This window comes from Vidua macroura, chromosome 15, assembly GCF_024509145.1.
Source record: "Vidua macroura isolate BioBank_ID:100142 chromosome 15, ASM2450914v1, whole genome shotgun sequence".
NCBI classification, from domain to species: domain Eukaryota; kingdom Metazoa; phylum Chordata; class Aves; order Passeriformes; family Viduidae; genus Vidua; species Vidua macroura.
The window spans coordinates 9722011-9748703 of record NC_071585.1 but is presented as its reverse complement, the minus strand read 5'-3'; the positions used below and the strand labels follow the sequence as shown (position 1 = coordinate 9748703).

The 26693-nt window shown below is 51.7% G+C and overlaps 1 protein-coding gene across 3 annotated transcripts; it reads left to right on the top strand.

Moving 5' to 3' along the window:
- The first annotated feature begins 9813 nt into the window (after nucleotides 1–9813).
- On the top strand, nucleotides 9814–26418 carry PITX1 (paired like homeodomain 1). Of its 3 annotated transcripts, none has more exons than XM_053990986.1 (4): nucleotides 9814–9886; nucleotides 18468–18645; nucleotides 21436–21641; nucleotides 24244–26418. In XM_053990986.1, the coding sequence occupies exons 2-4, from the start codon at nucleotides 18483–18485 to the stop codon at nucleotides 24781–24783; spliced, it is 909 nt and encodes a 302-aa protein (XP_053846961.1). In that variant the 5' UTR covers nucleotides 9814–9886; nucleotides 18468–18482; the 3' UTR covers nucleotides 24784–26418. The 3 variants fall into 3 exon arrangements, with proteins under 3 accessions (XP_053846961.1, XP_053846960.1, XP_053846959.1); XM_053990985.1 differs by having other exon boundaries at nucleotides 9831–9886; nucleotides 18464–18645; XM_053990984.1 differs by lacking the exon at nucleotides 9814–9886 and adding an exon at nucleotides 18277–18351 and having other exon boundaries at nucleotides 18464–18645.
- The last annotated feature ends 275 nt before the right edge of the window (nucleotides 26419–26693 follow it).

Sequence of the window (26693 nt, the reverse complement as noted above, 5' to 3'; positions counted from 1 at the left end):
CAGGGCTCCCAGTCACCTGCTTGCTCTTGCTTTTGTCATTGCTGCAGGCACTGCTGGTCAGGGGAAGATGATAGCTGCAACCCAGCACAGAAATAATTAACTGTGGGACACCGAGGGGAACATGCCATGATGATCAAGAGCCTGCAGCCTGAGGCAGCCCAGCGTGTCAGGAGGAGGGAGCAGCATCCCTGCTAGAGCTGCCACTCAGCGCTCTAATTTGTAGCGGCTAGGCATCCCACACCGGCCCGCCCTCCGCCCGCTGTCAGGAAACAGCTCCGAGTGGGAATTTACGCTGGGAGGAATCAACAGTCTGCCCTGGGCTGCGAGGAGGCGTTTCGGGTTTCACGGCTGCCGGTGGATGAAGGGAGCCGAGTGCTGCAAAGGGGGACACCGAACCTCACAGCATCCCCACGCTGCGGGAGGGCTCCGGGAGAGCGCTGCTGGGCAGCGCTTCTCCAGCTGCAGACACCCCGCGACTCTCTCTCCCCCGGCCGCCAGCTTTAGCATCAATAATCCCGGAAATAGCCACCGGGGTTTAACTTCTCTGGGTGAAAAAAGACTCAAGAAAATGTAATAGCATGATGGTATCTCTGCAGCAGCTCAGCAAGTCCTGCAGCCCAGGGAAGAGGGAAGAAGTGGCTCCTGTCTCTCTTTTCCCTGGGATGGAGAGAAGCTGAGAAAAGTTCTGGAAGAAGAAAGGCAAAGCAGGTCAGAAACATTGTTGGGTCCAAGAATATGCAGGAGATGGGAAAGGAGCACCAATGACAGCCCAGCCAGGTCATGGGGACCAGTGTGCGTCCTGCAGGACACAAGGACACCCCACAGGGACAGCTCTTCTGATCCAGCCAGAGTCCCTCATGGCAGAACACTGGCAGGGAAGAGTCTGGAAGGAGGTTTGGAGGGAAGCAGAGGACCATGGTAAGGCAGCTGGGATAGAGAGCATGGGCTGAGCTATAAGGAGAGGAAAGCAGAGCCAAATACATCTCAGTCAGCTGGAGGATAGCAAAGGAGACATGATAGGAGCCTAAAAGTATCTGGAGGTTGTAAACATCAAGGAGGGAGAGAAACTATCTGCAGTTGTGTAGATGGTATAATTAAGAGTAATGGGATGAGATTAGGAAAGGAAGGGTTTAGGCTAAATATCAGGAAATATTTCCCAATGATGAAATGTGTTAGGTTGCTGAATAATCCTTCCAGGGAAAACATGGGAGCACAGCAGTTTAAATGGTTATGACTACCCATGACTAAAGCCTGGGCTATGTGCTGTCAGGCGTAATGGATAATGTAATTTTTGTCTCTGGCCTGCAAGGTTATTTCCTTTCCATCTCTACAGGAGGAATATTTTATCAAGTAATACGTGCTTTGAACGTGATGCTCCTTTTGTCAGAGACAAAGAGGCTCCCAGTTCCCAGCCCCGCCAGGAGTGTCACTGCAGTCAGCAGATTAGGGATGCACCCTGCTCTGCTGGTCACACCTCTTGCCTCTAGGGCACAGACACTTCTCCCAAATTCCAACCAAAACAAATACAACCTGCACTTAAAAAAAAAAAAAAAAAAAAAAAAAAAAAAAAGTGGAGTGGTTTCTTTTGCATTGATTTTCAGTTTGTAGTTAGATAACATGACATTTATAAAAGTAAAACAAATTACCCAAACCAAAGTGCTGGAAAATAGGGAATGTAAGCATTGCAAGCTTGCAGCAAATTTCCTTGTCATGAGACAAATAAGATCTGGACTGACAGCATCAAACTACTCCTTCAGTCAAATCTAGGAAGCTCTTGTACCCCACAAAATCTGTACCTGCCCAGAAAACAGGATTTCCGGTCATTTTCATGGGAGGGTTTCCATTCAGGCCTTAATGAGGAAGAGTCAGTCATCCAAATAAGAGGAAGGCAGCACAGAAAAGCCATCCATCGAGAGCTGACTCACAGCATTTACAGTTGTAATTAGGGGCTGGAAATGCTCAGCAGCAGCATTCAGTGACAGAACTAGAACAATATCACCTTTCATAGCTCTTGAGAAAAGCATCAGGTACAATTCCTCAGCCTAAGCAGTGCCAGGGCTGGGACAGGGAATGAGGGGACAGAGACACAAGTTTTCTGAGGACAGGTGTGCTAAAGCTTCAGTCATACCATGTTTCTCCTGTTTATTTACAGTGGACAGGAGGAGAGCAGCACAGGTCTGAGCTCCTGCACTAAACGGAGATCCCAGATGCTGAGCATCAGTGATGAGGCAGTCAGGGAGAAGTGGGATTTCTGAGTGTTTTAGAGCCCCAAGGCTGGGACATGGTGGGAGGAGGAGGACTAGGGAGCTATAATAAATAAACACTCTTTAACACTGGATCTCAGTGATAACAATCCATCAGATCCTAAAGGTTTGCCCTGAGCAACTACCCGTTTATGTACAGTGGGTTACTTCCTTTGTACAAAATCTTTCATGCATCCTTATTTCCCATATACTGTTTCACCTCATGTTATACCTTGTAATCTTGGCTTGTAATGCAGTTTAGAGTTATTATATGTCACATAAGGGTTGAAGTTTAAAGAAACAAACCTCAGCTGAGCTCAGACATACCGTAGCACTGGGAGGAGCACTTAGAAGCGCTGAAGTGAACCCGCAGAATGCTTTTCCCACCTGCAGCATTTAGCACCAGCAATTTCTACATGAGTGAGCCATGACCAAGGACCCCAGCACATAACAGGGAGCAAGAACAGAAACAACTGGAGGTTTCTCCTGGCAGAGTGTTGGTACAGCCAAAGCCAAATAACAGCAGCAGCTCTGCGGGCACTGCTGATGAAGGCAATGAGGCTCTCGGGAAGAAGCATATCAAATATTTCATAGTGTTTTAAAACTAATAAAGATGTAACAATGTGAAACCAAAGGGTTTGCTGCCCAGGAGGGGCAGGGTTGGAGGATGCAGTATTCATCCCAGCCCATATCCATCCCTCATCCCCCATCCCACTGCACCCTGCACACACAGCAGCAGCTTCTCCCACTATCAGATGTGAGTCACTGCCAGAGGCACAATGCCAGACCTGATGAACCAGAGGTCTTATCCGGTCTGGAGGATCTGAACTTCCAGTGTTTACTTAAGAATGAAGAGGAATAAACTCTGGTTTTTAAAGCTAAACATCTAAATGTACTCACTAATCTGAAGAGGTACAGTAAGCAACTGTACAAACACACCTTAAATGTTCCTTGGCAATTTTTGCAGTTCACCCAGAAAGATGTGTCATGTTTCAAAACATGAAAATCCGTCTTCCCCAAGTCCACACAGAAGTGTTCTGCTTTTCTCTTTTGCAGGTACCAAAAAGGTGAAGCAAGAAAATCTGCAGCTAGGTACACCTTCACACAAAATACCAACTACTGTGAGCAACACAGAGGCAAAATCACCTCTGCAAACAGGACATGCAGGTGGATTTTCCCTGCATGTTGGGGGAAATAAGGCAATTAAAGTACCTGACACCCTCATCTGTAGTGCTTGATTTTATGCCCAGGAACCTATACTTCTCCCCAATAGCCACATGTGATGCTTTTTAAAAAATATTTCACTCCAGCCACAGCATTGAAATATCATTCTGAAAGTTTCTGGGTTTTTTGTTTCCCTGAAAACATGGGCAGTTACTGAATTTAATGTTTTGTAGAGCAAAACCACAAGGTTTCATTCAGTCCTCATCTATAATTGTGGAAGACACTAAAAAAATCCCTTGAGAACCCCAGCACACACAGAGCCAGACCAGATCTTCCAAGTTCCTTCCACACACAAATCCTCCTGAATAACAAATATTAATATATAGTAAATAATAATTGCAATACTTAGCACTTCCCACCCATAGATCTCACAGTAATTCACTGAGCTGGATGAATGCCTTTAATTCTCTTGCTCCCAGGCAAACAAGGACTTCTCTCCTGCAAACATTTTCCATGCTGGTGTTTCATTTTAACCTTACACCTAGTTTTGATGATTATGCTGTGGTCAGCCCAGTCACTGGGAGAGCTCCAGGTTACTCTTCTTTTGTAAATGTTCCCCTCAGGAGAGCAAAAGTACTAAATGTGTTTTTAACCTACAGACATGGATGATTCATCTGCTTTCTAAGCAGCAAATATTTGCACCCAAACTTGAAATCAGATGGGCTTTAAGGTCCCTTCCAACCCAAACCATTCTATGATTCCATGATTCTGTGATCTTTGGCAGGATGGTGTTCTCTGGAGCACGAGGACAGCCAGGATGAGATGGCAGAAGTAGCACCATGAGTGCACAGGAGAGTTCTTTGAGGAAGCTCCTGAGATGCAAAGCTTTTGGATGTAACAAGATCCAACAGGTCTTTTCATGTGCAACTACCAAATCCACCTTGAGCATCTTCACCTCGGTGCCTTGTTCTGCTGTAGACATAAAAAAATGAGTTTTTCACATCAGCTCCACTGGACACTCTCAGGCTACCTCTGGAAGTCATCTCTCATTTCTGCTCACTGAATTTAGGAGACCCTGACGATAGGTTTGGCAATTAACAGTCATCTAAATACAGCTACATATGGTAGGTCCATGAATAATGAGATGCATATTTAGAAATTAGTGCAGAGTTGGTTGCATCCTCCCTGGAACCGCAGAGAAAGTGCAAATTCCCTCAGAAATGCTGCCTCTAGTGCAACTCCAGCCTGTGTTTAACCCCATCTGCAGACACTGGTGGTGGGATGTGCTGGTGCTGAGCACAGCCAGGGCAAGAAGTGGGAACAGCAGGGGATCCCCCTGGCCCCTGCTCCCTGGGGGACAGCTCAAGGCTAACACATGGCAGCCTGTCCCAGAATGAGAACACTCGATGGTTCAATCATCCCTGCAATTAGGAGACAATAACTCTTGAGGGGGTAAAATGTAACAAAATATTAAGCCATCAGTTTTCATTTGTATGAAGCCCTGTGTTTGCTGCCAGAGAGCTCTATCCCATATACAGCTCCTGCCAAATAATGTGCATTTACCTCATTTCCACCCACAAGTCAGCGTGGTCACCTATAAAGATTAATGTTTGGGACCTGTACACAGACTGGAGATGAGTTTCAGATGGATCATCAGGAACTTAAATAGTTTTAGAACGGCCTTGGAAGTCATTAATCTTAATAGATACAGTAATGATAATGTAAGACAGAGAAGGTCCCATGGGGCAGGGGAGGAGGTGGTCCTGGCTCTAAGTCTTGTTCCACTATTTAACTTCAGGAATCAAGACTGGCTGGGCCAAAGTCCCCTCTCTTTCCTCTCACCTTGGCCCAAAGCCAATCTCTGGGGAAGAAGGAGGAATAAAATACATATCCAGTGACAGATGTGTGTACTGTGCATATCTGCCCTCAGCATCTCTTCAGGAGTGAGTACAAACTTACCTGTGAGTACAAGCTCAGTCCCTGTTACAACCAAAGCTGAATGAATCTCAACTAAGGGTATGCTTGAGTATCTATACTATACCTATATGTTTGGTTTTTTTCCTGACAAGGTCTAAGAAGCTGGTTTGAGTAGATGCCAGGGTCTAATACAGGGCACATTCAGATTCAGTGTGGCATTCAGACAGTGAATGAGCTGAGACACTGCTGTGCTGTCAAAGCATAGGTGAATAATACTAAGCACAGCACAGTATTTGGAGTCAGAGGTAACAGCTACCTTGTGAGAGCACAGGAAGCATCTGGGTTAATTTGAAGGTATATGGACCATTTATCACCTTCCCCAAAACCCACAATGCATGGAACAGACTGCAGTAGAGATATTTGGATCGATGTCTAGACCTTAAGTAACTTTTCCCTAATGCCCAAACCCCCATTACTCTGTTCTTTGGCGGTCAGTCCTTTGACAGATCTCTGGAGCATCCTTAAATGTGTTACGATTTCACTGGCAAGTAAATAACTGACCACAAGCTGCAGAACTGAAAAATCCTGCAAGTGCAAAGATGAGAAATGCATCAATATTTCATTGATGGAGATCTACTCCCATTAACATCTATGCTGTGTAAGGAAACATCCCCAAATGTCATCCTGAAGAATAGCAAGCAGTTTTATTGGAGTAAATGTGGCCTTTCCAGTTGTCACAAACACGGCTATAATTATTTTTTAAGAGAATTAAGCTAACTATTACCACCCTCTACAAAATTTTGTTTGTTTGTTTCTGTTTGTTGTGGGTGATCCTTGGTTTGCAGCTTGTTAGCAGCATGTCACCAGGGAATAAACACAACCACACACACAAAAGAAACTTCTTTCCCAACATCTTTCAAGGCTCGGGCTGCTGCTAATTGCTGACGCGCACAATTGCTGCAGTTTGGGCTTTTTTGTTGTTGCATAGCTGTCACTATTAGTAGTTTGGGATGCATTAATATCAGGTGTGTTTATTGCTCAAAGATGGCAATGATGATAAATTCAGTGATTTTAAAGGAGTGAAGGGATTTCCTTGCCACAACAAGTGTTTTCTCTGTTTCCATCTAACCACAAGGCAGTGATGCCCACCTCATTATTTCCACAAAGGATTTGGGTCTAGCTTTATTGATCCAGTGGAGCTGCAAGAGCCTTTTATAAGCATGATCAAAATGCCAATAAACTCTGCTCTTGTATAGCTTCTTCTATTTGTCCAACACCTTTTCCTGCCTTAACCTGCCCACGTCCTGGCGGGAGGTCAGCATAGTTGGTTGCAAGCACATAAACCTCATACAACATGCTGGAATCACACCAGGAGACTGGGCAGGGCTGGAAAAAAGGACTTCTCCCAGTGCTCATACTTAATTTTCCTTGCATAAACTCACAGATATGTTTTCTAAGTGTCAGAGCTGTTCTGCTTTTCCTTCACGATGGACGCCTTTTCCATCAGCAATGTCAGGCTGTGGATGAGGTTAGGGGGAAACGGGGACAGTGCTGGGTCTCACCCCACTGCTCTTCCCATAAATCTGAGATGAAGACTTCTTTCAGTGGGGAATAAGAGTGAAGCAGGGAGGAGACTGAAGTTCTGGAAATATTGCCCTGAATGGATGATCTTGCAGGCCTGACTCACACCAAGCTCCCAGCGGAGTGAATGGGAGGGCTGCTGGACTCATATAGAGAGGGAAAATTTCATTATTGACTCCCTTCCCCCCATATGTTTAGGTCTGTCCTAAGGGAAGGACAATATTTTCCAGACAATTTGTCATTTCTTTTTCTGAGCTCTCCTTTCCATTTGGCTCCAAAACAAATGTGCGTGCACAGAAAGAAGTTTATTCTTTTATAGTTTGCCTCTTCTGGGAAGCTTAGAAATATTACAATCCAGTCATGTTCCAAACATCCCAGTTTCTCCTGGAGAAGCAATGTGGCCTTTTAGACATTACCCCAAGGATGGACTAACAGGGAAGGCTGCAAATAAAGGAATGGGTGAGTTTGGAGAGTCATTTCTTCACTATATTTGGAAGTATGGAGAGACATTCTTTTAGTGAATGTTTGTGATGATTTAAAAAAGAAATTGCAAAGGGTTCTTCTCTTTGTGTAGGAGCAATCTGTGTCACCATCACACAGAATACCATCTTGGCTGTGGAAACAATATTTTTGGAAACTGGCTTGGCTTGGAGGTGATTTGATGCTGGTTTGGTTGGCATCAGGAGGGTCAGCTGGTGGTGAGGTGCCCTTCCCTCCCAACGCCCTGCAGCGCTGAACAGTCCTCGCTGTCATTTGGGCACAAGCCCTGGTGTGTTATTGACACCCCTCAATTCATCTAATGTCTTCTCTGGGGGAGAAGCTTTGCAATGACCATCTTTTATTCTGGAAGCTGAGAAAAGCAGACACTGAGACTAATAAATCCACCTCTGAATCGAGTGTGAAGGAAATAACAGTATTTAGGTACCTGCTTATACTCCCAGCTTTTATTTCCACCTTACCTCAGTTCACTCCTACATCTTGCCTCAAAGCTACACTTGTTTCTCTAGTACCTGAAGCTTGCTGTTAGTGCTGTTAGTGTTCAGAAATGTCTCAGTCCTCCTGACCTATGTGGCTGAGGAGCTCAGTCAAGCTTCCAACCTGTAACACACATTCAGCAAGCACTGTCTCCCAGACTAGGAGGGGTGGAATCTGTATGTAATCTGCCCTTGCAGCCCAGAAGCCACAAGCCAGCCCTGCTGCCCTACTGGGAGATCTCTGACCAGTTGTTTGCCTCTCCAGAGGTCTTTTGATCCCCTCTAAAAGGAAGTTCACTCTGAGCTTGTCCCTCCAGAAGGAGGCTCCTGGGCTGTGGGATATTCCAGCATCCATAATCTTTATGGAGGAAGGATCTTGACAGACACAACCCGGGCTGCACATGGGCAGGATGCTCTCAGTATTTGCCCTGTTCACCTGCTCATAGTCATGACTCAAATTACTTGAAAACCTTCACAGAATCAGAATCACAGGCTGGGTACAGTAGGAGGGGACTACTGGAGGTCCTCTAGTCCAACATCCCTGAAGAATTTCTTCAGCACCCACCCACAGACCTGGGCAAAACCTCTCCTGGTGCTGAGTGAGCTGTGCCCCGGTGCTGGGCCATCTGCAAGACTGGTAGGACACAGGGTGTCTCCCCAGCTTCTCAGGCAGGCAGGCAGGCAGCCTGGGAAGCTCCCCTCCATCCTCAACATGTAAACATCTGCTGGAGGAAGACTTTCCTCCTAATAACACATCATTAAACATTGATTTAAAGACAATCATCTTCCCTCTTTTCAGTTTCACAGCACCTTTAAAACAGCTGTTAGGCTGCAGAGGAGATGATCAGCTGAACAGGAAACACATTGTTAGCTCCCAGCATTAAAACAGTAGAATGCATTAATTTATGAGCTCCTACTCCCTCTCCAAAAGTTTTATTATGTTAATATCACCTTGATGTGCTGGTAGGCCGCAGTGCCAAAGCCTCTTTCACACAGTATGTGCCATCCTAAATTACAGGCTGGTGCCTCCTGGAACTGCCTTTGGAAAACTGGAGTAAACCAGTAAGCACTGAAGTTAATATTATCTTACAGACTAACAACCAGCTAATGCTCGACATGTGAATCCCATTTACTTCTTCTCTCTATAACAAATGGCAAGTGTGGGACTGGACTGTTCCTGATTTTATGCTATTTATCTTTCTGATCCATTCCATATTCGTTGTCCTTAGTGTTCAGCTACAGTTAGAGCTTGTGTATGTACAAGTGTGTGACCTGCTTTACCTAGGAAAGCCCTAGGCACACCCCTGCTGTCGTGTTTGCTTGGTCACTGCATGACTTTTGTGTTTTTCTCTCGAGAGGGAAACTTCCAGGGGGTAGGTATGAGAAGCGCAGTGTCTGGAACTCCAGAAGCATCCCAGAAAACTAAAGCAGATCAAGGGCCTGGGAATGAGCAGTGAGCTCAGTGTGCCGATATCACCCAGGCAAGCATCTCCTGGAGCTCTGCATCCTCCAGCCTGGGCAGCCCCGGCTGCTGTCCACAGCCTTCCCCCGGGTGCTCAGCGCCGTGCTCCCAGTTCCACACTGAGGTCCTGAAACAAGACAGTATTTCAGGGGGTGGGAAAAGAAGTAAAAAAAATAGGCCATTCCTTGTCCCTGTCCCCTCGGACAAAAGCCCCAACGGGGAGGAAAGGAAGAGGGCAGGGGCCGTGTAGCCAGGAGCACGAAGCCGCCCCCCGAGAGAGGCTCGGCCGGGCGGGAGTCTCCGGAGCGGGGGGCCGGGCTCGGGGATGCCTTCGGCGGCAGGACGGAGGTGCGGAGCGGCCGGCGCCGCCGGTCTCCCGGTGCGGGCGGCGCTGGCCCCGGCCCTCCCCCGTCTGCGGCACCCTGGGACGGGGCTGACGTCAGGAGGAGACGGGGAAATCTCCCAAGAAAACCCTGGAGCGGCGGCCGGGGCGCGCACAGCGCCCGCCGGGCCCGGCACCCCGCCGCCGCCGCGCGCACCGCCCGGTGAGTTCCCCACGCGCGTCCGCGCCGCGCCCGGCCCGCCCCACGCGTGTCCCGTCCCTGCCGGCCGGCCGCCTGCCCCGGCCCGCCCCACGCGTGCATCCCGCTCCCCGGCCCGCCCCACGCCGCCAGTGCCGCGCCCGTCCCGCGGAGCCGTCCTGCCCCCGAGCCCCGCTCGCCTCCTCGGGGCTCTCCGGGCGGCCGCGGGGCCGCGGGCGCGGCCGGAGGTGCGGAGCGCTCGGGGCTGCGAGACAAAGCCGAGCCGGGGCGTGCGGCCGGCGCGGGGAGCGCCCCTCACCGCGGCCTCGCCTCGCCTCCCGCCCCGCGCTCCCCGCTCCGCTCTCCGCGCAGTCCTTGACATCTTTATACCGTGTATAAATTCTTTCGGGGCCTCTGCGCTTCGTCAGCTCTGACAAATGCGCTGGAAAGGCAATTCCAGAGGGGTTACCTCATTTTATATTTTTTTAATGTATGTATATATATATATATTTAATTTTTTTTTCCAAACGCACCGTAACGTTTCCAGCCCCCCAGCGCTGCTGCTTGGGACGCTCCGCGGTTCGTCCCCGGTGCGCTCGGCGGGGAGGCCGGTGGCGGCAGCGCCGGGGGCTGCAGCGATGCCCGGAGCCTCGGGCGGCCCGGCGGGGCTGGGGCTCCCCGGAAGGAGCCGGGGGTGTGGGTGATGCGGACCAGGGCTGCGCGGTGCCTCAGCGGCGCTGCGCTGCCGCGGTGAAGAGACAGCTGCTGCCAGGGATGCGTAGGGCGAGCGGGCGGAGAGACCCTGGGCCGTCGATGAATTTTCCTTTTCAGGAAAATTATATTCTACAGCCCCTGTGCTTTCCTCTTTTTGGGTTGTTTTGGTTTTGGTTTTATTTTAATTTTACAAATAGGCACTATCTTTGCGAAGTACATGTATCACGGGTTCCACGCAGCTCCTGTGGCGGAACAAAGTTCTGGAACAGGGGGAGAAATTACTTTTCTCCGCATGTTAACCCTGCTTAAATGGACGTGAGGAATGCCCACCGATGTTATCTTTCAGGGATTTCGTTTTGAGTCTCGCGTTAAAAACTTTGTCACTAAGTGAGTTTTCTATTATTTCTATTATTTTCTATTATTTCGTCCCCTTTCCCCAAATTTTGTCAATCACATTGCAGACAAACACAAAGTCCGAGTCACGAATTGAACATAAAATGATACGTAGTGCTTAAATTGAGAACCTAGATGTTGTTTGCTTTTTAAAATAACTATTTAAATATATATTTTTTCCACTTAACAAACCAAAGTCCATGTTCTCCAGGTTATTCCCTGCGCCAGCTCCAGCCGCCTATATAAAAACTGACTTCCGAATATTTCCTGAGGTCTACTTCACTGGCAGAACTTCCCCAAAAATCCATCATTTGCCTGAAATAAGAACAAAGTCCTTGGAAATCCCGCGCTGGAGCCGTGGCCACATTTCCCTGGGAAAGTTTTAGACGAGTTAGAGGCGCCTGAGACCGAGGCAGATTTTTCCTACCGAAACCCAGTGCCGAACAATAACCTGGTGGCTCTGCCACCTCTCCTTTACTGTGCGTTTCATTGTTCATGCATGTGTTATTATGAAAATGTGTCTTTCCAAATATATACATATATATATTTATATATTTATATAAATATCTCCTTATCGGGCTTAGAGAGGGGAGCACATTTCTCCCAGAAAATGACCGCAAATGAAACAATTCATTATTTCCCTCCCGTGATGAACCGCTCGGATATATATTGCTTCTAAATAACAAAAGGGGAGGAGAAAGCATTCTCTAGTAAAGCGGAATTCCTTCGTTAGACCGCCTCCTAAACGTGCTAATAAAACTAATTCGTTTTATTTGCCCTGAACTTTTATATCTAACCCGGCGCGCTGATTAGCACAGCCCTCTGAAGGCGGTGTGTTCCTATCTCTCCCGAGATGTGCCCGTTAAGATACGGCCGTTCCCACAATGAAACTGGAAAGAGAAGTGTCCCGTGCCTTTATCTCGGCGGTGTTTGCTCCTGGGGCAGTGGAGACGAGCGGAGCTGCGCCGGGAACAGCGCGGTGCTGCCAAGCAGCGGGGCGAGATCAGCCTTTTGGGGGAAATAAGAAAAGAAATCAGAAGAAAAAAAATTGGAAGGAGAGAGGGGAAAAAAATATGGGGAGGGGCGAGGAGGAGAAGGAAAGAAAATAAGAGAAAAAATTAAAAGAAAAAAAAGTATAAAAAGAGGGAAAATAAGCTAAATAATATAGAAGATAAGTTGAATGTGCTAAAAGGTTAATTATTTCTCTGATTTTGCATTTAAGGCAGGAAATGTGTAAGTCTTGCAGAGATTCGCTGCTGTTCAGCGCATTATTAGAATATTTCAGCCCTTCAGGAAATGTCCTCTTGAATGGAAATGTGTTTCTCCCATCCAAATGCTGTAGCAATTAAGAGGTTGCTCGCCCAAACCAAGGTGGGGGAAACCCACAAGAAACCTAATGTCGTTCATTCTAAATGTAGCTTCTTTTTTCTCCTGAAGAAGAGTCTTCAACAAATGCCAACGGAGTGCTCGGGCCTTTGATTATCCTGTTTCAGAGGCATCTTTTTGAGCCCACAAAAGAGCCACATTTCGGGATCTAAAGATGCACAGAGTAATATGAGCAGGCTTCCTAGCAAACTCCGGTGCCCCTTCCTCCGTCAATTAATCAGAAAAGCATGTTCGCTCTGCCCAGAGAGGGAATTGTGTGGCTATATTGTGATTTCCCCCTCTTTTTCCCCCACCTAGGGGAAAAAAAACCGTATTCCTGAGCTGTCCATCCTCCAATGCTGTCATTGCAGTGCACTGACACTCTCCCACTCACATCAGGTTTATCAGAGACAAATCCAAACCGCTGCTAGCAGCAAATTCATATTTTCTTGGAGCAGAGTTCAGTGCCTGTGGTCTGACGGATGCAAGGAGGGCTGGAAGGCAGCTCCTGGCAAGGGTGAGACTGTGCCGCCAGGGGTTTAGGGTTAAAAGAAGTTGTCCCACGTTGGACAACTACGAAATGGTTTTATTTTCGGGGTGCTGGTAGAATGACAGCCGAAGTGAACCAGGACCATCCCACTCCACCCCCGGCTGCTTCCAGCTGCAGAAACTCGAATAAAAAAACCGTTTCTCCAGCCGTCAGTCGTTGCATTTCAAGAAAGCCTTGGGGTATCATTTGTATCTGTCAGAAAACATTAAGCCTTCAACTTTTTCATCCCGAGTTTTTTCAAGCGCTGCCGCTGACCGCCGCGCCCGGGGGAGCCCCGGAGCGGGATGCGGCTGGCGGGGCTGGGAGGCAGCCCCCGGTGTCCCAGGTGCCCCGGGAAATGTCCAGGACCAGACACCTCCTTGTGCGTTTCCCCCATCGTGTTTCAGTGGCGGGGAGAGCCGAGGTGGTCGGGCAGGGTCGGCCGGAGCGAGGGAAGCGGGATGGGGCAGGGAGGCAGTGGAAGGCCAGGGGGGCCGAGAGCGGCCGCTGGAAACCCTCCCGCAGAGCATCCGCGGCGCGGAGGGGCCCTGCGCTCCCGCGGAAGGCGGAGGCTTGGCCGACATATGGAGGGACGAAAGCTATGCGTCCAAAAGGGGCTGTTTTCGTTTTGCTCTACTTCTTAGGAAAATTGCTGTCCTGGCTGCGCAGAGGAGGACAGGCCGGCCGGGAGCCAGCGTAATTTTCCACCTTCCCCTCCTGAGCGATTTAGCACGCACTTCGGGCTGGATTTCTTCCCTCTCTCTGCTTCCCACTGCAACCCGCCCGTGGGGGACCCGGCTTTAGCTCCGGCAAAGGTCGGGGGGTTCTGGGGCTCCTTTCGCCGTTTTGGAGTTTTGTTTCCTTTTCCCTTCAGGCCGGGGTCACGGTCACGCGGGGAGAGCAGAGCTTTGCCCTGCTCGGGAGCATAAACGCGGATCTCCACCTTGTGTGTAAGGGTCATGCTTTTCATTTGGGATGATGCTGTTTTGAGGCAGGACACCCCTGGAACACTTTCCCGACGGACACCACCCCCACGGTACAGTGCAACAACAGCCCCCGCCCCCGCAGTGCGCTCCGTGCTCCGCGGGGCATCGCGCAGTCCTGCGCACACTCGAGCGAGCGCGCATCGCCGGACCCTGCTTCTTCCGACACGCGTGGTCATCCCCTGGGTCAGAGCCACGCATCAGCAAAGCGTGCCCGCGGGGCACTTCCTGGATGGTTCCATTATTAAAAGTTGTTTTCCTGCAGCAGGTCCGGTCCCCTGGGTTCAGCAAAGGGGGCGCCGAGGGAGGTTGGCGGTCTTGGCTTGGGCTTGGTTTGGCTGGGATTGCGTTGTTTGGGTTTGGCTTGGCTTGGTCTGGTTGCATTCGTTGTGGTTTGGTTTGGTTTGGTTTGGTTTGGTTTGGTTTGGTTTGGTTTGGTTTGGTTTGGTTTGGTTTGGCTGAGTGGACTTGAGTTTGATTGAGCTGGATTGGGTTTGGTTGGACTGAGTTTGTTTGAATTGGAGTTGTTTGGACTGCGTTTGGCTGGGTTTGGCTAAACTGAATTTGGTTGGGTTTGCCTTGGGGGGCTCCTCCCTCCTCTCTTGCCTCACTGCAGCTCTGTTTCTCAGAAGGCTTCCTCTCTTCTCGGGTAGAGGTGTGCTTGGGAGGACGTGTCTTCATTTTTGTAACAATTCCAAATAATTTATAGACTGAATCTGAGTCTATACAACGGTAATAAATCTGAAAAGGAAAAACTGGCAGAGACTGAACTTCATCACCTGATATATGGCCCAGGTGGTTTGGCATTGGCTACAACCACCACAACCAGCCGGGGATGGGACCGCCTCTCCGAAAGTAGGGACCCCCTCCAGACACCTGGGGGTAAAACGGCGCTGTCCCCTCGGGGACAGTGAGAGTCCCGCTCTCGGACAGACGTGTCTCTTCTTCATGGGGCTGTCACTGGCGTGGCCAGCGCTGATTTGTTTCTAAGCGCCATCCTTAGTTCTGGGGTTATTTATAGCAGGAGGAAGTGGTGCGGTTTTATTTGCGGGTTTCCAGCGTTTTACAGTCCCCAGCCGGGGGTGCCGGGAGCGCGGTGGCTGCGCGGGCGCGGAGCAGCGGTGCCCTCTGGCCACCCCACGCGGATCGTTCCCACGCGAAGCTGTCCCGCCACCCCGGGTCCCCGCCGGAGCTCCGCGGGTCCTGCTCGCCCCGGCCCTGCCCTCCCTCTGCCTCTGCCCGGCCCTTCCCACGCCCGCGCAGGTCGCGGCTCCCCAGGGACGTCCTGGCGGGGTCTCTGCGGCCGCGCTGCTGCGGCTCCTCCTCCTCCCCGCAGCTCCTCAGCCCCCCCGAGGTGGTGGGAGAAGGCACCCGAGCCCGGTGCCCCCGTCCTGCCCAACCAGTGGGGCCGCAGGGCCGCCTCCAAGTCCCGGGAAGAGCAGCCGGTTCCAAGTAGGACATCAAGGTTTGCCTCGGGTCGTGGCCTGGCTGAAAGGTGTGACGTGAAGTCAGGGAGGCAACGAATGACGTCACGCGAATGGACCCGTGACGTAGCGCCTAGTGGACGGAGTTACCGGAGGAGAGATGTCCTCGCCATCCCGAAGCAGAGCGCGCTTGGATGGGAGGGAAGAGGAGAAAGCGCAGGTCTGGGGGTGACCTCCCTGGAGGCGCGCTCTGCTGTCGTGACATAAGTGTCGGGAGCAGCAGCGGGAATAATCGGGAGGATTTGGTTCTGTGCTGCAGGACAGTGCCCGCTGCACAGAGCGCGGAGTGAGAGGATGCCCTTAAATCCACAAAAGACGTATGAGACACACAGAGAAGACAGATACATGGTATGGATTAGATAGATATAAGATTAGATTAGATAGATTTATGATATAGATCTATTCTCCCACTGCCGACCCGTGCTCAGGTGCGCAGTAAGTGCCCGCCCGCGCCGCGGCCCGGGCGCGGACACTCACGGAGACGGTCAGGGGAGAACCAGGATCTGCTCCGGCTCCCGAGGGCCAGCCCGTTACTCTCTGTTTAAGGGCGGTATCGGGGGATATCTGCCCCGGTGACACCCCAGGAGGAACCGAGGGTTACTATCGCCTGGGAAGACAACTGGACCCGATGTTACCGCCGTCACCGCCTCGGCAGAATCACGCCGGTGCCCGGGCAGAGCCTATCTTTCCGTCCAGCCAGGAGGAATTGAACCTAGAACGAATAATTTAAAACTAGATTTTATAGAACAGACTAAAAACCGTAATTCGGTGCATTATTTTTTTAAAAAAGGAAAATTAAAAGGAAGGAAAAAAGGCTGCCTCCGGTTCGGAGGTTGCTGTGAGCAGTGGGTTTAAAATAGCCGGAGCGGAGCCAGGCTGTTGGCAGACTCGTGGAATCATAGAACCATCAAGGTTGAAAAAGACCCTTAAGGTCAACGCCTCCCTCCAGCACGGCCCGCTGCGCTCGTCCCCCTTCCGCCGAGGGCGGGGGAGCCCCCGCAGGCCCATCCAGGGCTGCCGACCACGAAAATAAAGGGAAAAAAGGGGACGGTGAAGGGTCTCAGATAAGGTGCACGTTTGCAGTATATTCACCTTCCTCCTCCTTGGGAGAAAGGCCGCTCCCACCTCTTGCTTCTCACACTGGAGGAGGTCTCCATCCTTCCCGTGCCTCCTGCATCAGCTGAGCCCCTTGAGGCTCAGAGACCCTGGTAAATATTTGCATTTTAAACCACGTCCATCTTAAACAGCCCTGAGGTTGTCTGGTTCACCTCGGGTGCTCGAAATTCCCAGTCGTTTGCAGACTCCTGAGCGAAGTTCAGCCGGGAGCGGCGAACGGGCAGAAGAACATCAAGATGTCACTTTAAAAAAATCAGCAAAAAGAAAGAGAGCTTGGGAGAGCTGACCCTGACAGCACCCACATGTGCATCCCCTGAATGATGCTAAAGACCAGAGGTGAAGGGATTCGGAGCTTTGGGCTTCCCACACCTGGGGTCCCCAGGCCTTGCGGGGTGCTGCCAGGGGTGCGGGGCAGGCCCGACTCCATCACCTCGGCGAGGTCGGAAAAAGCCTGCGCGGCTGGAACACTGCTTCCCTCCACTTTTCCATAAAACAGTTCAAAAGTTCTTTCCCACATCTTTACTTGATTTGAAAGCAAAATAGAGTGTCAGGCTAGATCAGTTAAAATGAGCCGAGAAAGTAGAGAGGAGAGAGGGTCCTTTCCCTAGGCAGTCAGAGCCAGGGTCTTCCTCCCATTTCCCTTCTCCCCTTCCCTTTCACCCCCGTACCCGCGGTTCCCACCTTCCTTCCCCCGGGAAGGGATTTTCCACTTTGCCAAAACACCGAGGTGTTTGTTATCCAGGCAGGCTAAGGCCGTATCCCGGCCTGCGTGGGCCGCACCGGGGACGGGCCCTGCTCCACACGCCCCTGCCTCGGAACTGGGTGCCCCGATGCAGGAGAGGGGGTCTGCCGAGGAGGGTTGGGGGTCTCCCACCCCTCTCCCCGCCGGCTGCCCAGGCTCCCGGACTGGCATAGTCGCAGAGACCCCTCCCGAGGGTCACTGCGAGTTCGGCTGCAGCAGGAAAATTATTTATTATTAATCATGTGCTGAAAGATGATGTGATGGGAGAGATGGCACTGCCGCTGCTCCCCGGGCTGCGCTCCCCCGGCCGCCAGCAGGGCCCGGGCAGCGTACTTATAACCCCCGCAGACTGGAAAATAATGTTAAAAAAGGTTAAAACCAGTTCCGACAGAGCCACAGCCCAAGCACCCCTCCAGGAACATTTTCCCCGTGGGACTGAAACGTGTGGTGGGGTCGCTTAGCCCCGCGCAGACCCCGAGGAATGAGCGGATGCACATCCACTGCTGGGTGCGGAGGTTCCGCGGGTCGTGAGGCCCAGTCCGGAAGGGTGTGGGGATACCCGTGCGGCTGCCCTGCTGCGCGGGGGCGCAACCTGCGCGCTGCCGGCTGGTAGGGGATTACGGAGGGGGGAGAAGTGACGGGGTGGTGGGAGCGGGCGGGGGTCCCCAGAGGATTGTTCACCTTTCCATTCGTTTGTGAAATATTTTTAATACATCACCGAGTTTGGGGGAGGAGGCGGGTGAAGAGAAGGAGGAGGGAAGGCACCCCCGAAGGAGCCGCGGCCAGGCGGCGGGGGCCGGGCAGGGGCGGCGGGGGCCCGCGGGTCTGGCCGCGGACGCGCAAGGGGCGCGGATGACGGGGAGTGCGGAGTTATGTCCCGCGCGGCCGGGCTGGGCCAGCGCTAGATGGAGTGATGCATGAGCGAGACGGGGAGGTTTTAACCTTCAGGGGGAGGAGCCCCGTTTAACTACAGGCATTTGTTCTAGGGCAGGTCACTTTAATCTCTTTAGCTTTAAACTGTCCAACTCGCAACTCGCGTTTCTCTATAAGGGATCTTTACCACTTCCCTGCCTATGCGGCCGGAGCGCCGTGCCTCTCCCCAGCAGAGACAACCGCCTTCCACGCACTGCCCAGATTGCTTCCGACACCCTTAAAATAATACTGTTAGTAATAAGTGGATTTGCTTTTGGTTTTTGTTGATTTTTTTTCTTCTTAAAAAAAAAAAAAGCTCCTTGTTCCTTTCTGTGTGGAATAAACACCTGCAAACTCCCCCAGGCAGCCCGGCGCCCCTGCCATGGATTCCTTTAAAGGTGGAATGAATTTGGAGAGACTGCCTGAGAGCTTGAGACCCCAACCCTCCCATGACATGGCTTCCAGCTTCCATTTGCAAAGATCCTCGGAACCCAGAGACCCGATCGACAACTCAGCCAGTGAATCCTCCGACACGGAGGTGCCAGGTAACCCCCCCCCCCTCCCCGCGTCCCCCGCGGCCCCGGCCCGCTCCCCCCGCGCTGCCTCCCCCTCCCCACCGCGCCTTCCCTCCGCGGGGCGGCCGGGGGTGCTGAGCCTGCGGTGGAGGCGATGGAGGGACAGGGGTGAGCAAGAGCTGCCGGTGATCGCGGCGGCTCCATCCCAACCGAGCCCCGGGAACCGGAGCGGGGGGCAGGGGCCCTCCTGGAGCTGCCTCCCCCACCGTGCCCGGCGCTGACAGCCCGCCGGGGGGACACATGGCTCCATGGTCCCATCCCAGGAGCTGGTCTCTTTTATTTATTTTATTTATTTTTAAATAAAAACTGTCGTTATTAATTGATGGGGTCGGGAGAAAGGGGGGGCTCTTCGGGGAGTGCGGTTTTGCCGGATGTTTCTGAAATAATGTCAGCTTTTGCCCGGGTTTATTTTCCAGCTCGGGTGGTGCAGAGATGGAAAAAGATCTCTCTGTCAGCGAAAAAAAAAATTAAAAAAGAAAGAAAAGGCAGGCAGAGACGGAGAGGCAGCGTGGGGCCAAGGGAGGCAGCGCGGGCCGCCGAGGAGGGGATGTGCGCGGCCGCGGAGAGGTTTTGCGTGAGGGCTGAGCGCTTTCCCCGCAGGGAAAGGGAAGGATCCCCATGCCCTGACCATCGTGTGCGAGGGCTACAGGGAACGCTGTGCTCTCTCAGATTGCATTTAATTAAAACAACAACATTTTTAGAATGACAAGGGAAAGGTAGAAGAGAGGAACAAAAGCTTAAAGAAGGAGTGTGATATTCCTTCTCCAGCAAGACTATTTCAGAGGGACTTTAAGTTTGATATAATTTTAGTTTTCTAATAGCTATTGTTGCTCTTCGGAATTTTAACCTAGAGAGTAGCTGTTGTAAGAGTCGGTCCCGAACTAGCACTCGGTGATAAAGAGGGCTTGGGTTGTGCCTCCCGGCCTGATTCGAAAACAAAGTTAGAGACCGGCGTCTGGAAGGGACTCTGAGATTAGAGGGGATTATTGGAGATTAGAGAGGGAGATTTGCTCCATTTTGCCCTACCCCTGTGTGTGACCCCTCGGTGGTGCCGGAGGGCTGAGGAGCTGCCTGTTTTTCTTCTCCGAGAACCTGCAAAATACCTTTAGATTTTATTTTTTTAATGGGGAAAAAAAATAGTTACAAAAGCCGATTAAAGATGCCTTGCCTTATGATTTGGAATTATATCATAGCCCTGCGCTGAGGCCGGATTTTTAGGGAGGACCGGGAGAGTTAAAGTCAGCGCTGGGCGAGGGGCCGCGGCCGGAGCCCATCGGGACCACTGCCGCTTCCCGATCGCCCCCCGCTCCCTCTCGGCCCGCTTTATCCGAGCCTTTCGCAGCCGAAAGCGGGAGGATTTGTTTTGGCGCGGGTGATTTTTGTTTCTGTTTCGCCGCCGCCGGCGGGCCATGCGGCTCGGCCGGTCTGGGGACCAGGGGGCCTGGGGCGATGGGGTCTGTGCTGAGAGGCCTTGGTTTCGCTGCAAAGCCCGCAGAGCCATCGGCCCCTTTTGGGGGTCCACTGAGCAGTTGAGGTTCGCTCGCACCCTCACCCCTTTCCCTATGCAGGGTTCCCAGCAAGGTGCGATTCAAGGGTGACTTTGCAAGGACGAGTCCTCCCGGGCCCTGCATGCAGCACGCGATTATTTTTAGACTCCCGCTTACCTCGCAGAGGTCGGGACTGTAGAAATACCCCCGGGCCCGCCGGCGGCGGGAGAAAACCCTCTGAAAGGGGGTTAAAAAAAAAAAAAACCCTAAAAAAAAAAAACCAAAAAACCTCTTTAAAGGAGGAGGGGAAAAAAAACCCTCTAAAAGAGAAAACTCGCCGCAGTTTTTCCCTTCTGCAGCAGCAGGACCGAGACCGGGGCTTGGCCGCGGTCCCCGGCCCTGCACGGCCCGGCCGCAGCTTCCCCGCGCCTCCGGGGCCCAGCCCGGGAGCATTTTGGTTCAGGGCCTTCAGACCCTCTCTGAGCGCTTCAGCCGGGACAAACCGGGCCCGCACCGGGCTGGGAGAGCCAGAGAGCCCGTTACGAAAGGGGAGAGAGAGTTCGCAGGGCCGGTATTGAATTCCTGCTCCCAGCCCGCGCAAATCCCGGCCGAGAAAACCCTCCTGGGTGGTTTCTTTTTTTCTTTCCTTCTTCCGATATGATTTTTGCGGAGGGATTCGCTCAGCCCTGTGTTAAAATAAACACCAAAATCCTAAAAGATTAAGAATAAAATAATTATGAAAAGAGAATGAAGTGGGGGAGCAGAAAGGGGCCTTTTGCAATTAATTGCTCCTGGGTCTTCCACCCTTGCCCTTCCAAAGTTTCCTGTCGCGGCCGAGCACAACAAAGACAATGGAGCAAAGATCACGCCTTGGTTTGGAGGGAGCGAGAAGGTGCCGTAGAAAGGCGGAGCGGCCGGTGATACGGGGACCCCGCTCCCCACGGATGCAGTCACCCGTCGGGCCCGCTTTGAGCCACTCTGGGGGTCTTTCCTGCTGCATCCCTGGGTGCCCTGGGCCCGGCAGGGCTCCCTGCTCCTTCCCCAGCCGCGCCGGGAAAGGCCGGGATGGGCTGCGGGCCGCTCGCTGGGTGCAGGGCTCAGCGGGACACGAGTGGGTGCCCCCACGCGTGCCTCCGGTGGGGTGGGCAGCGCTGGCTGCGGGGCGGGGGTATCTGCCTTTGTGTGTCTGTACTGGGGAAAAAATTAAAGCAAAAAACCACAAAACAAAATAAAAACAAATAAACCAACCATCCTCAACCCGACCCCCTCGCAGAAAAAGAGCGGAGCGGCGAGCAGAAAAACGAAGACGGGGCCGCCGACGACCCGGCGAAGAAGAAGAAGCAGCGGCGGCAGCGGACCCACTTCACCAGCCAGCAGCTGCAGGAGCTGGAGGCCACCTTCCAGCGAAACCGCTACCCCGACATGAGCATGCGGGAGGAGATCGCCGTCTGGACCAACCTCACCGAGCCCCGAGTCCGGGTAAGAGGGGCTGCAGCCCCGCCGGGAGCGAACTGTGCTCTGGGGCCGCCGGAGCGTGGGGGGCTCGGGGAAGCTGCCCCTTGTGGGGGAGCGCTGCGACGGTTTGCTCTGGGCTGGGTTTTAATGGCCAAAATTGGGATCCAGGTCGGAGAGGAGAAATTCAGCTCTCGGCCACGGAGGGATGCCGCAAGGAGCAGGTAGCCACCGTCGGGCTTGCACTGGGGACCGGTTCGAAAAGTGGGCGGCGAGCGGTGCAGGGAGCAGCGAAAGGCCGGGGTGGGGAAGGGTCTGACTGTGGACAGGACAAAAAGCGTCGCAGAAATGGAGCAAAATCCCATCCGAACAATTTCCCCTTGCTCTGGTTATTCCCAGTAATCGCAAGGGCCATCTCCCAGCAAAGCACTGCCCCTCGCTATTGCGGCAGCGGGATGGCGAGCTCCAATCCGCACGGCGCGGGTCTCGCTGCCGGCCCCTCCCGGCCGCGCGTCTCCCAAGGCCGCGGGCTGTTTGCGGAGGCCGAAAGCGAGGGACAGGGCTGGGGAGCGGTCGCGAAATCAATACGCGCTTGAAGACACAAATTTGTACCGTGAAGGCGCTCGATTTTTACACGCCTCGGAGCCTATGCCACCATATATATATATATATGATGTATGTATGCACATATAGTGTACATATATATATATATGCGCCCCTCTTCGCCAGACTCGAGGGGTTCGGCAATGTTAGTGCACAGGGCGAGAAACATATATGTGTGTGTGTGTGTGTGTGTGTGTGTGTGTGTATAGGGGTGTGTGTGTGTATGTGCTTCGGCAGTTCCTTACAGAGATTTATGAGCGAAAGATCCTGGCAAAGAACGACCGGGCCGAAGCGGCTCGGTCTCTATGGGTCTATCGCTGTGTCTCGGTTTGTCCACCTCCCAAGTGCTTTTTTCCACCCGAGACATTTCCCCGCGTGGTTTCGACAGTGGTCGCACACCACGGGACCGTGGGCTAAGCACAGGAGGAAACGGGAACTGCGGAGCGAAGCCCCACTGCACGGAAAATGCACTTTTTCTTTTTTTCTTTTCGTTTTTTGTTTTTAACTTGGCAATTAAACCTTGAGTGATCAAATCGGATTACAGAGATTCTGCTTTAAACATTTGAAAAGTAAACACCCATCTGAAACAATTGCGTCTGAAAGCATTGTCTTAATTGAGTTTAAAACAAAACAAAGCCTGAGCATTAATACTGGTTGAATATTTCAGGGAACAAATATAACTAAAATATGAGTTGCAATTAACATAATTTCGTTCTCCTTCTGTGTGGAGATGTTTGGGTTTGATGTTTTGAGATGGCAGATTGCAAATCTAACCTTAATTTGCTATGAGGGCCTTCCTTTAAAATGTCTAGGAGCCATAATTAAAACTATTACCCTCATTTTCAGGAAATTCCTGTCTGGAAGCACCTTCCGAGGAGTATATTACAGGTTTTGAACATGTTGACTTTCGTTTCCTATTTATACAGGATTCTTTTTATTATTGTTATTTTTTAAAATAGACTCCGCCATCCGTTCCCCCACGGAGTTTCCATCCTTGAGCCCGGTATTTAATAATAGTTGTGCCATTTCTGCGCCGGGAGGGGAGGCCCCAAGAGCCGGCCCCCGCCCCCACCCCGGCTCCGGAGGGAGCGCAGCCTGCGCGGGGCCGGGGCCCCGGTGTCCGCAGGGAGCTCGTGGGCCCCGGCTTGGTGGGAGGAATCCGGGGTGCGGAGGGAAGGATGCTGCAAGGGAGGCTCGCAGCCTGGGCGCAGGCAGCGGCAGCAGGATGAAGATTGTTAACCAATTTCTAAAGATTTTTGAAGCTGCTCGGCTTCAATCAGGGGAGACTCAAATGCTTTCCGAGGGATATATATATATATGATTATATATATATTATTATGCATAACAATAATCAGAGACTGGAACCGCTTTTCGCATCAAACATCAGGACCAGCCCCTCTTCTCTGTTTCCTAGTTAGGGCTGTAAATTCTCATTAGATATAAAGGCTGCATCTATCCGAGGGCGATGCGGGGATTGATTTTTTTTTTTTTTTTTTTTAACCTAAACATACTAATCTAATCCCTTTTTTTATGATCTGTAACAGGGGACTTTTATTACACAGCATTAGCGTTCGGAAATGCGGCAGAGCCGGGGCGAGCCGGCCCTAATCAGAGCGGGCCGTCTCTTCGCCCCCCGTCTGGCTCCGGGACGGGGGCGGCGGGGGCCGCGGGGGGCCGGGGGGACGCGGACACCCGCGCAGGCACCCACCTTGGCACAGAGGCGGCTGCGCGCATCCCGGCTGGCACACCCCGCTGAACAGAGAGGGATGCGCGCAGAGCCCGACGTGCGCGCAGGCACCCTGCGGAGCGGAGCCCGTCCCGCGGGGCCGGGGGGCGGCGGGGACAGGCGGCGCGGGGCCGCGGAGCCTGCTCTGGCGCTCCGGAGGGGCTGGCCGGGCCGGGGGGAGCAGGCGCTGGGCTGCGGGTACCTGCGCTCCCCTGCGCGCATCTGCGCACCGTCGGTGGGGTGGGGGGCCGCTGCGGCCCCGCACTCACCGAGACGTGTCGCTCCCCCCTCCCCACGCAGGTTTGGTTCAAGAACCGCCGAGCCAAGTGGAGAAAGCGGGAGCGGAACCAGCAGATGGACCTGTGCAAGAACGGCTACGTGCCCCAGTTCAGCGGGCTGATGCAGCCCTACGATGACATGTACGCCGGCTACCCCTACAACAACTGGGCCACCAAAAGCCTCACCCCGGCGCCGCTCTCCACCAAGAGCTTCACATTCTTCAACTCCATGAGCCCCCTCTCCTCGCAGTCCATGTTCTCGGCGCCCAGCAGCATCCCCTCCATGAACATGCCCTCCAGTATGGGCCACTCGGCCGTGCCGGGCATGGCCAACTCCGGCCTCAACAACATCAACAACATCAGCGGCTCCTCGCTCAACTCGGCCATGTCCTCGCCGGCCTGTCCCTACGGGCCACCGGGCTCGCCCTACAGCGTCTACCGGGACACTTGCAACTCCAGCTTAGCCAGCCTCAGACTGAAATCAAAGCAGCACTCCAGTTTCGGCTACAGCAGTTTGCAAAGCCCCGGCTCTAGTTTAAACGCCTGTCAGTACAACAGTTGACGGACTTGACACAAACCACCTCCGCCAAAGCACCGCCGACAAAGCAAAGCAGAAGCAAAGCCACGTTTAACGGAAAAGAAAAAAAAAAAATTAAACCCGATGATGATTCAAAGCAAAACCCAAGCAAGTGAGAGAGGGAAAAAAATTAAATAAAGCACACACCCCCCAAAATAAAGCCCAAAAAACTCCGCAGACTTCGACTGTCTAGAAAAAAATTAAAAAAACAAAACAACGATGCAACCAACAAAACAGCGCTTTAAAAATATTTTTAAAAAAGTTTAAAAAATTAACTCAATCTAAAACCGTAAACGGACCAGAAAACTTTTGCAAGAGACACCGAAATCTGGTACATGGATGAGTTGCAATTTTTTTTCTCTGGATTATGCGGGTTGTATGTGTTTACTTGAACTTGCACAGGAGTCGGTAAGGCGGCCGCTGCCCCGCGGGGAGGGCGGCAGGAGGGGACGCCTCGGTGGTAAGAGCTGGTGGGACGGTTCTTGGCCGCTTGTCGCACGGGAAGAGTTTGGTTAATGTTTACCACTGAGAAACAGAATCACACTCGGAAAAAAAAAAAAAAAGTTGGGGGAAGAGGGGAGGGAAAAAAAAAAACAAATCGCAGAGTAGAATCTGCAGGGGGGAAAATGGTTGAAATATTAGGTATGAAACTATTAAAATAATAATGACAAGGGTCAACCACTTATATAAGGTTATATTTATATCTACCGTTGCATTGTGCCGGATCATTGTCCTTGGCCGTTGAATAAACTGTTTTTAAAATGCATGATTCTTGATGGTTTTTCTTTAGTTGGAAGCTCTAATCCAGTCATTCCTGATACGAAAGCAGCTCAAGGTTCCTACCTCTTCATCCTTTCCAAAAGACTGCAGTATCCCCGGTTGGGAGAGAGCACAGAAACCCCTCAGCAATGCGAAAACTGTTCATCTTTTTCCCCATCCAAAGTCTTATCCTGATAATGAAATTATCATTCATCTTTATTTAAATGCAGGGGGTGTTTTTTCTCTTTGAAAAGTAAAACGGAAAACCAACCCCCGTTTATAAAGTCTCGAAAAAAAGACGAAAAATGGTTTGTTATGAAGTGATTTCAGATACTGCATCTCTGCTAGAGAAACAGAGAGCCTCGGCGTCCGGAAAGGTTCTTAGCAAAGCTGAAAGCGTTCCTTGCTTTTCTAAATGTGAAGGAAAAACAAGGAACCAAAAAAAATTCTTAAGGTGTTATTATCTTAAGGTGTTATTATGTAAATATAGATACTTTTACAAGTGCTTGTTGGAAAAAAATAAAAACAACAAACAAAACATGGAAATGATAAATATGATTTTTATTAATACGCATACAAAAGGCATATGAAGTTTAATTGCAGGCATATTTGTTGCTTATTTTTGTCGATACTTATTACCTGTAGATGACAAAGAGACATAAAATGCACACGGTACTTCTTTCCCAGTGTATTTCACACCTGTGGTAAACGTTACGCTGGATGTTTCAATTATGCTGTTGTGGATAAGGATGCAGTATATATATTGTTTTATAAGTTATGTTTTGTGATTTTTTTTTTTCAAAATTAAGAGCATGGGAATAAAAAAGAAAACTTTAAAAAAAAACCTAAACCGAAACGAAATCTAGAAATGCCTTTAATGTTCTTTTCTGGCTGTGTTTAAGAGAACGACTAAAGAAGAAGAAAAGCAACTTTCTGCCCCCCGCCCCGTGGTGACATTTTGGGGAGGTCCCCCGGTAGCTGCGCCGTCTCCCCGCGCCCCCCCCCCCCCCCCGCAGCGTCCCGACAGGGAAGGAGCCCCGATCCCTGCCCCCGCTCCCCGGGGCAGCCCTGCCAGTGGAAACCTTCCCCAGGTCCAGTTTTATGGCAGACTGTTACCGCTGCTGGCCGGAGCTGGG

Excerpts from the sequence above, each read along its gene's own strand:
- PITX1 (XM_053990986.1), top strand. The coding sequence starts at position 18,483 with ATGGATTCCTTTAAAGGTGGAATGAATTTGGAGAGACTGCCTGAGAGC. Across the intron at positions 18,646-21,435 it reads CTCCGACACGGAGGTGCCAG|AAAAAGAGCGGAGCGGCGAG; the intron begins GTAACCCCCCCC and ends ACCCCCTCGCAG. Across the intron at positions 21,642-24,243 it reads TCACCGAGCCCCGAGTCCGG|GTTTGGTTCAAGAACCGCCG; the intron begins GTAAGAGGGGCT and ends CTCCCCACGCAG.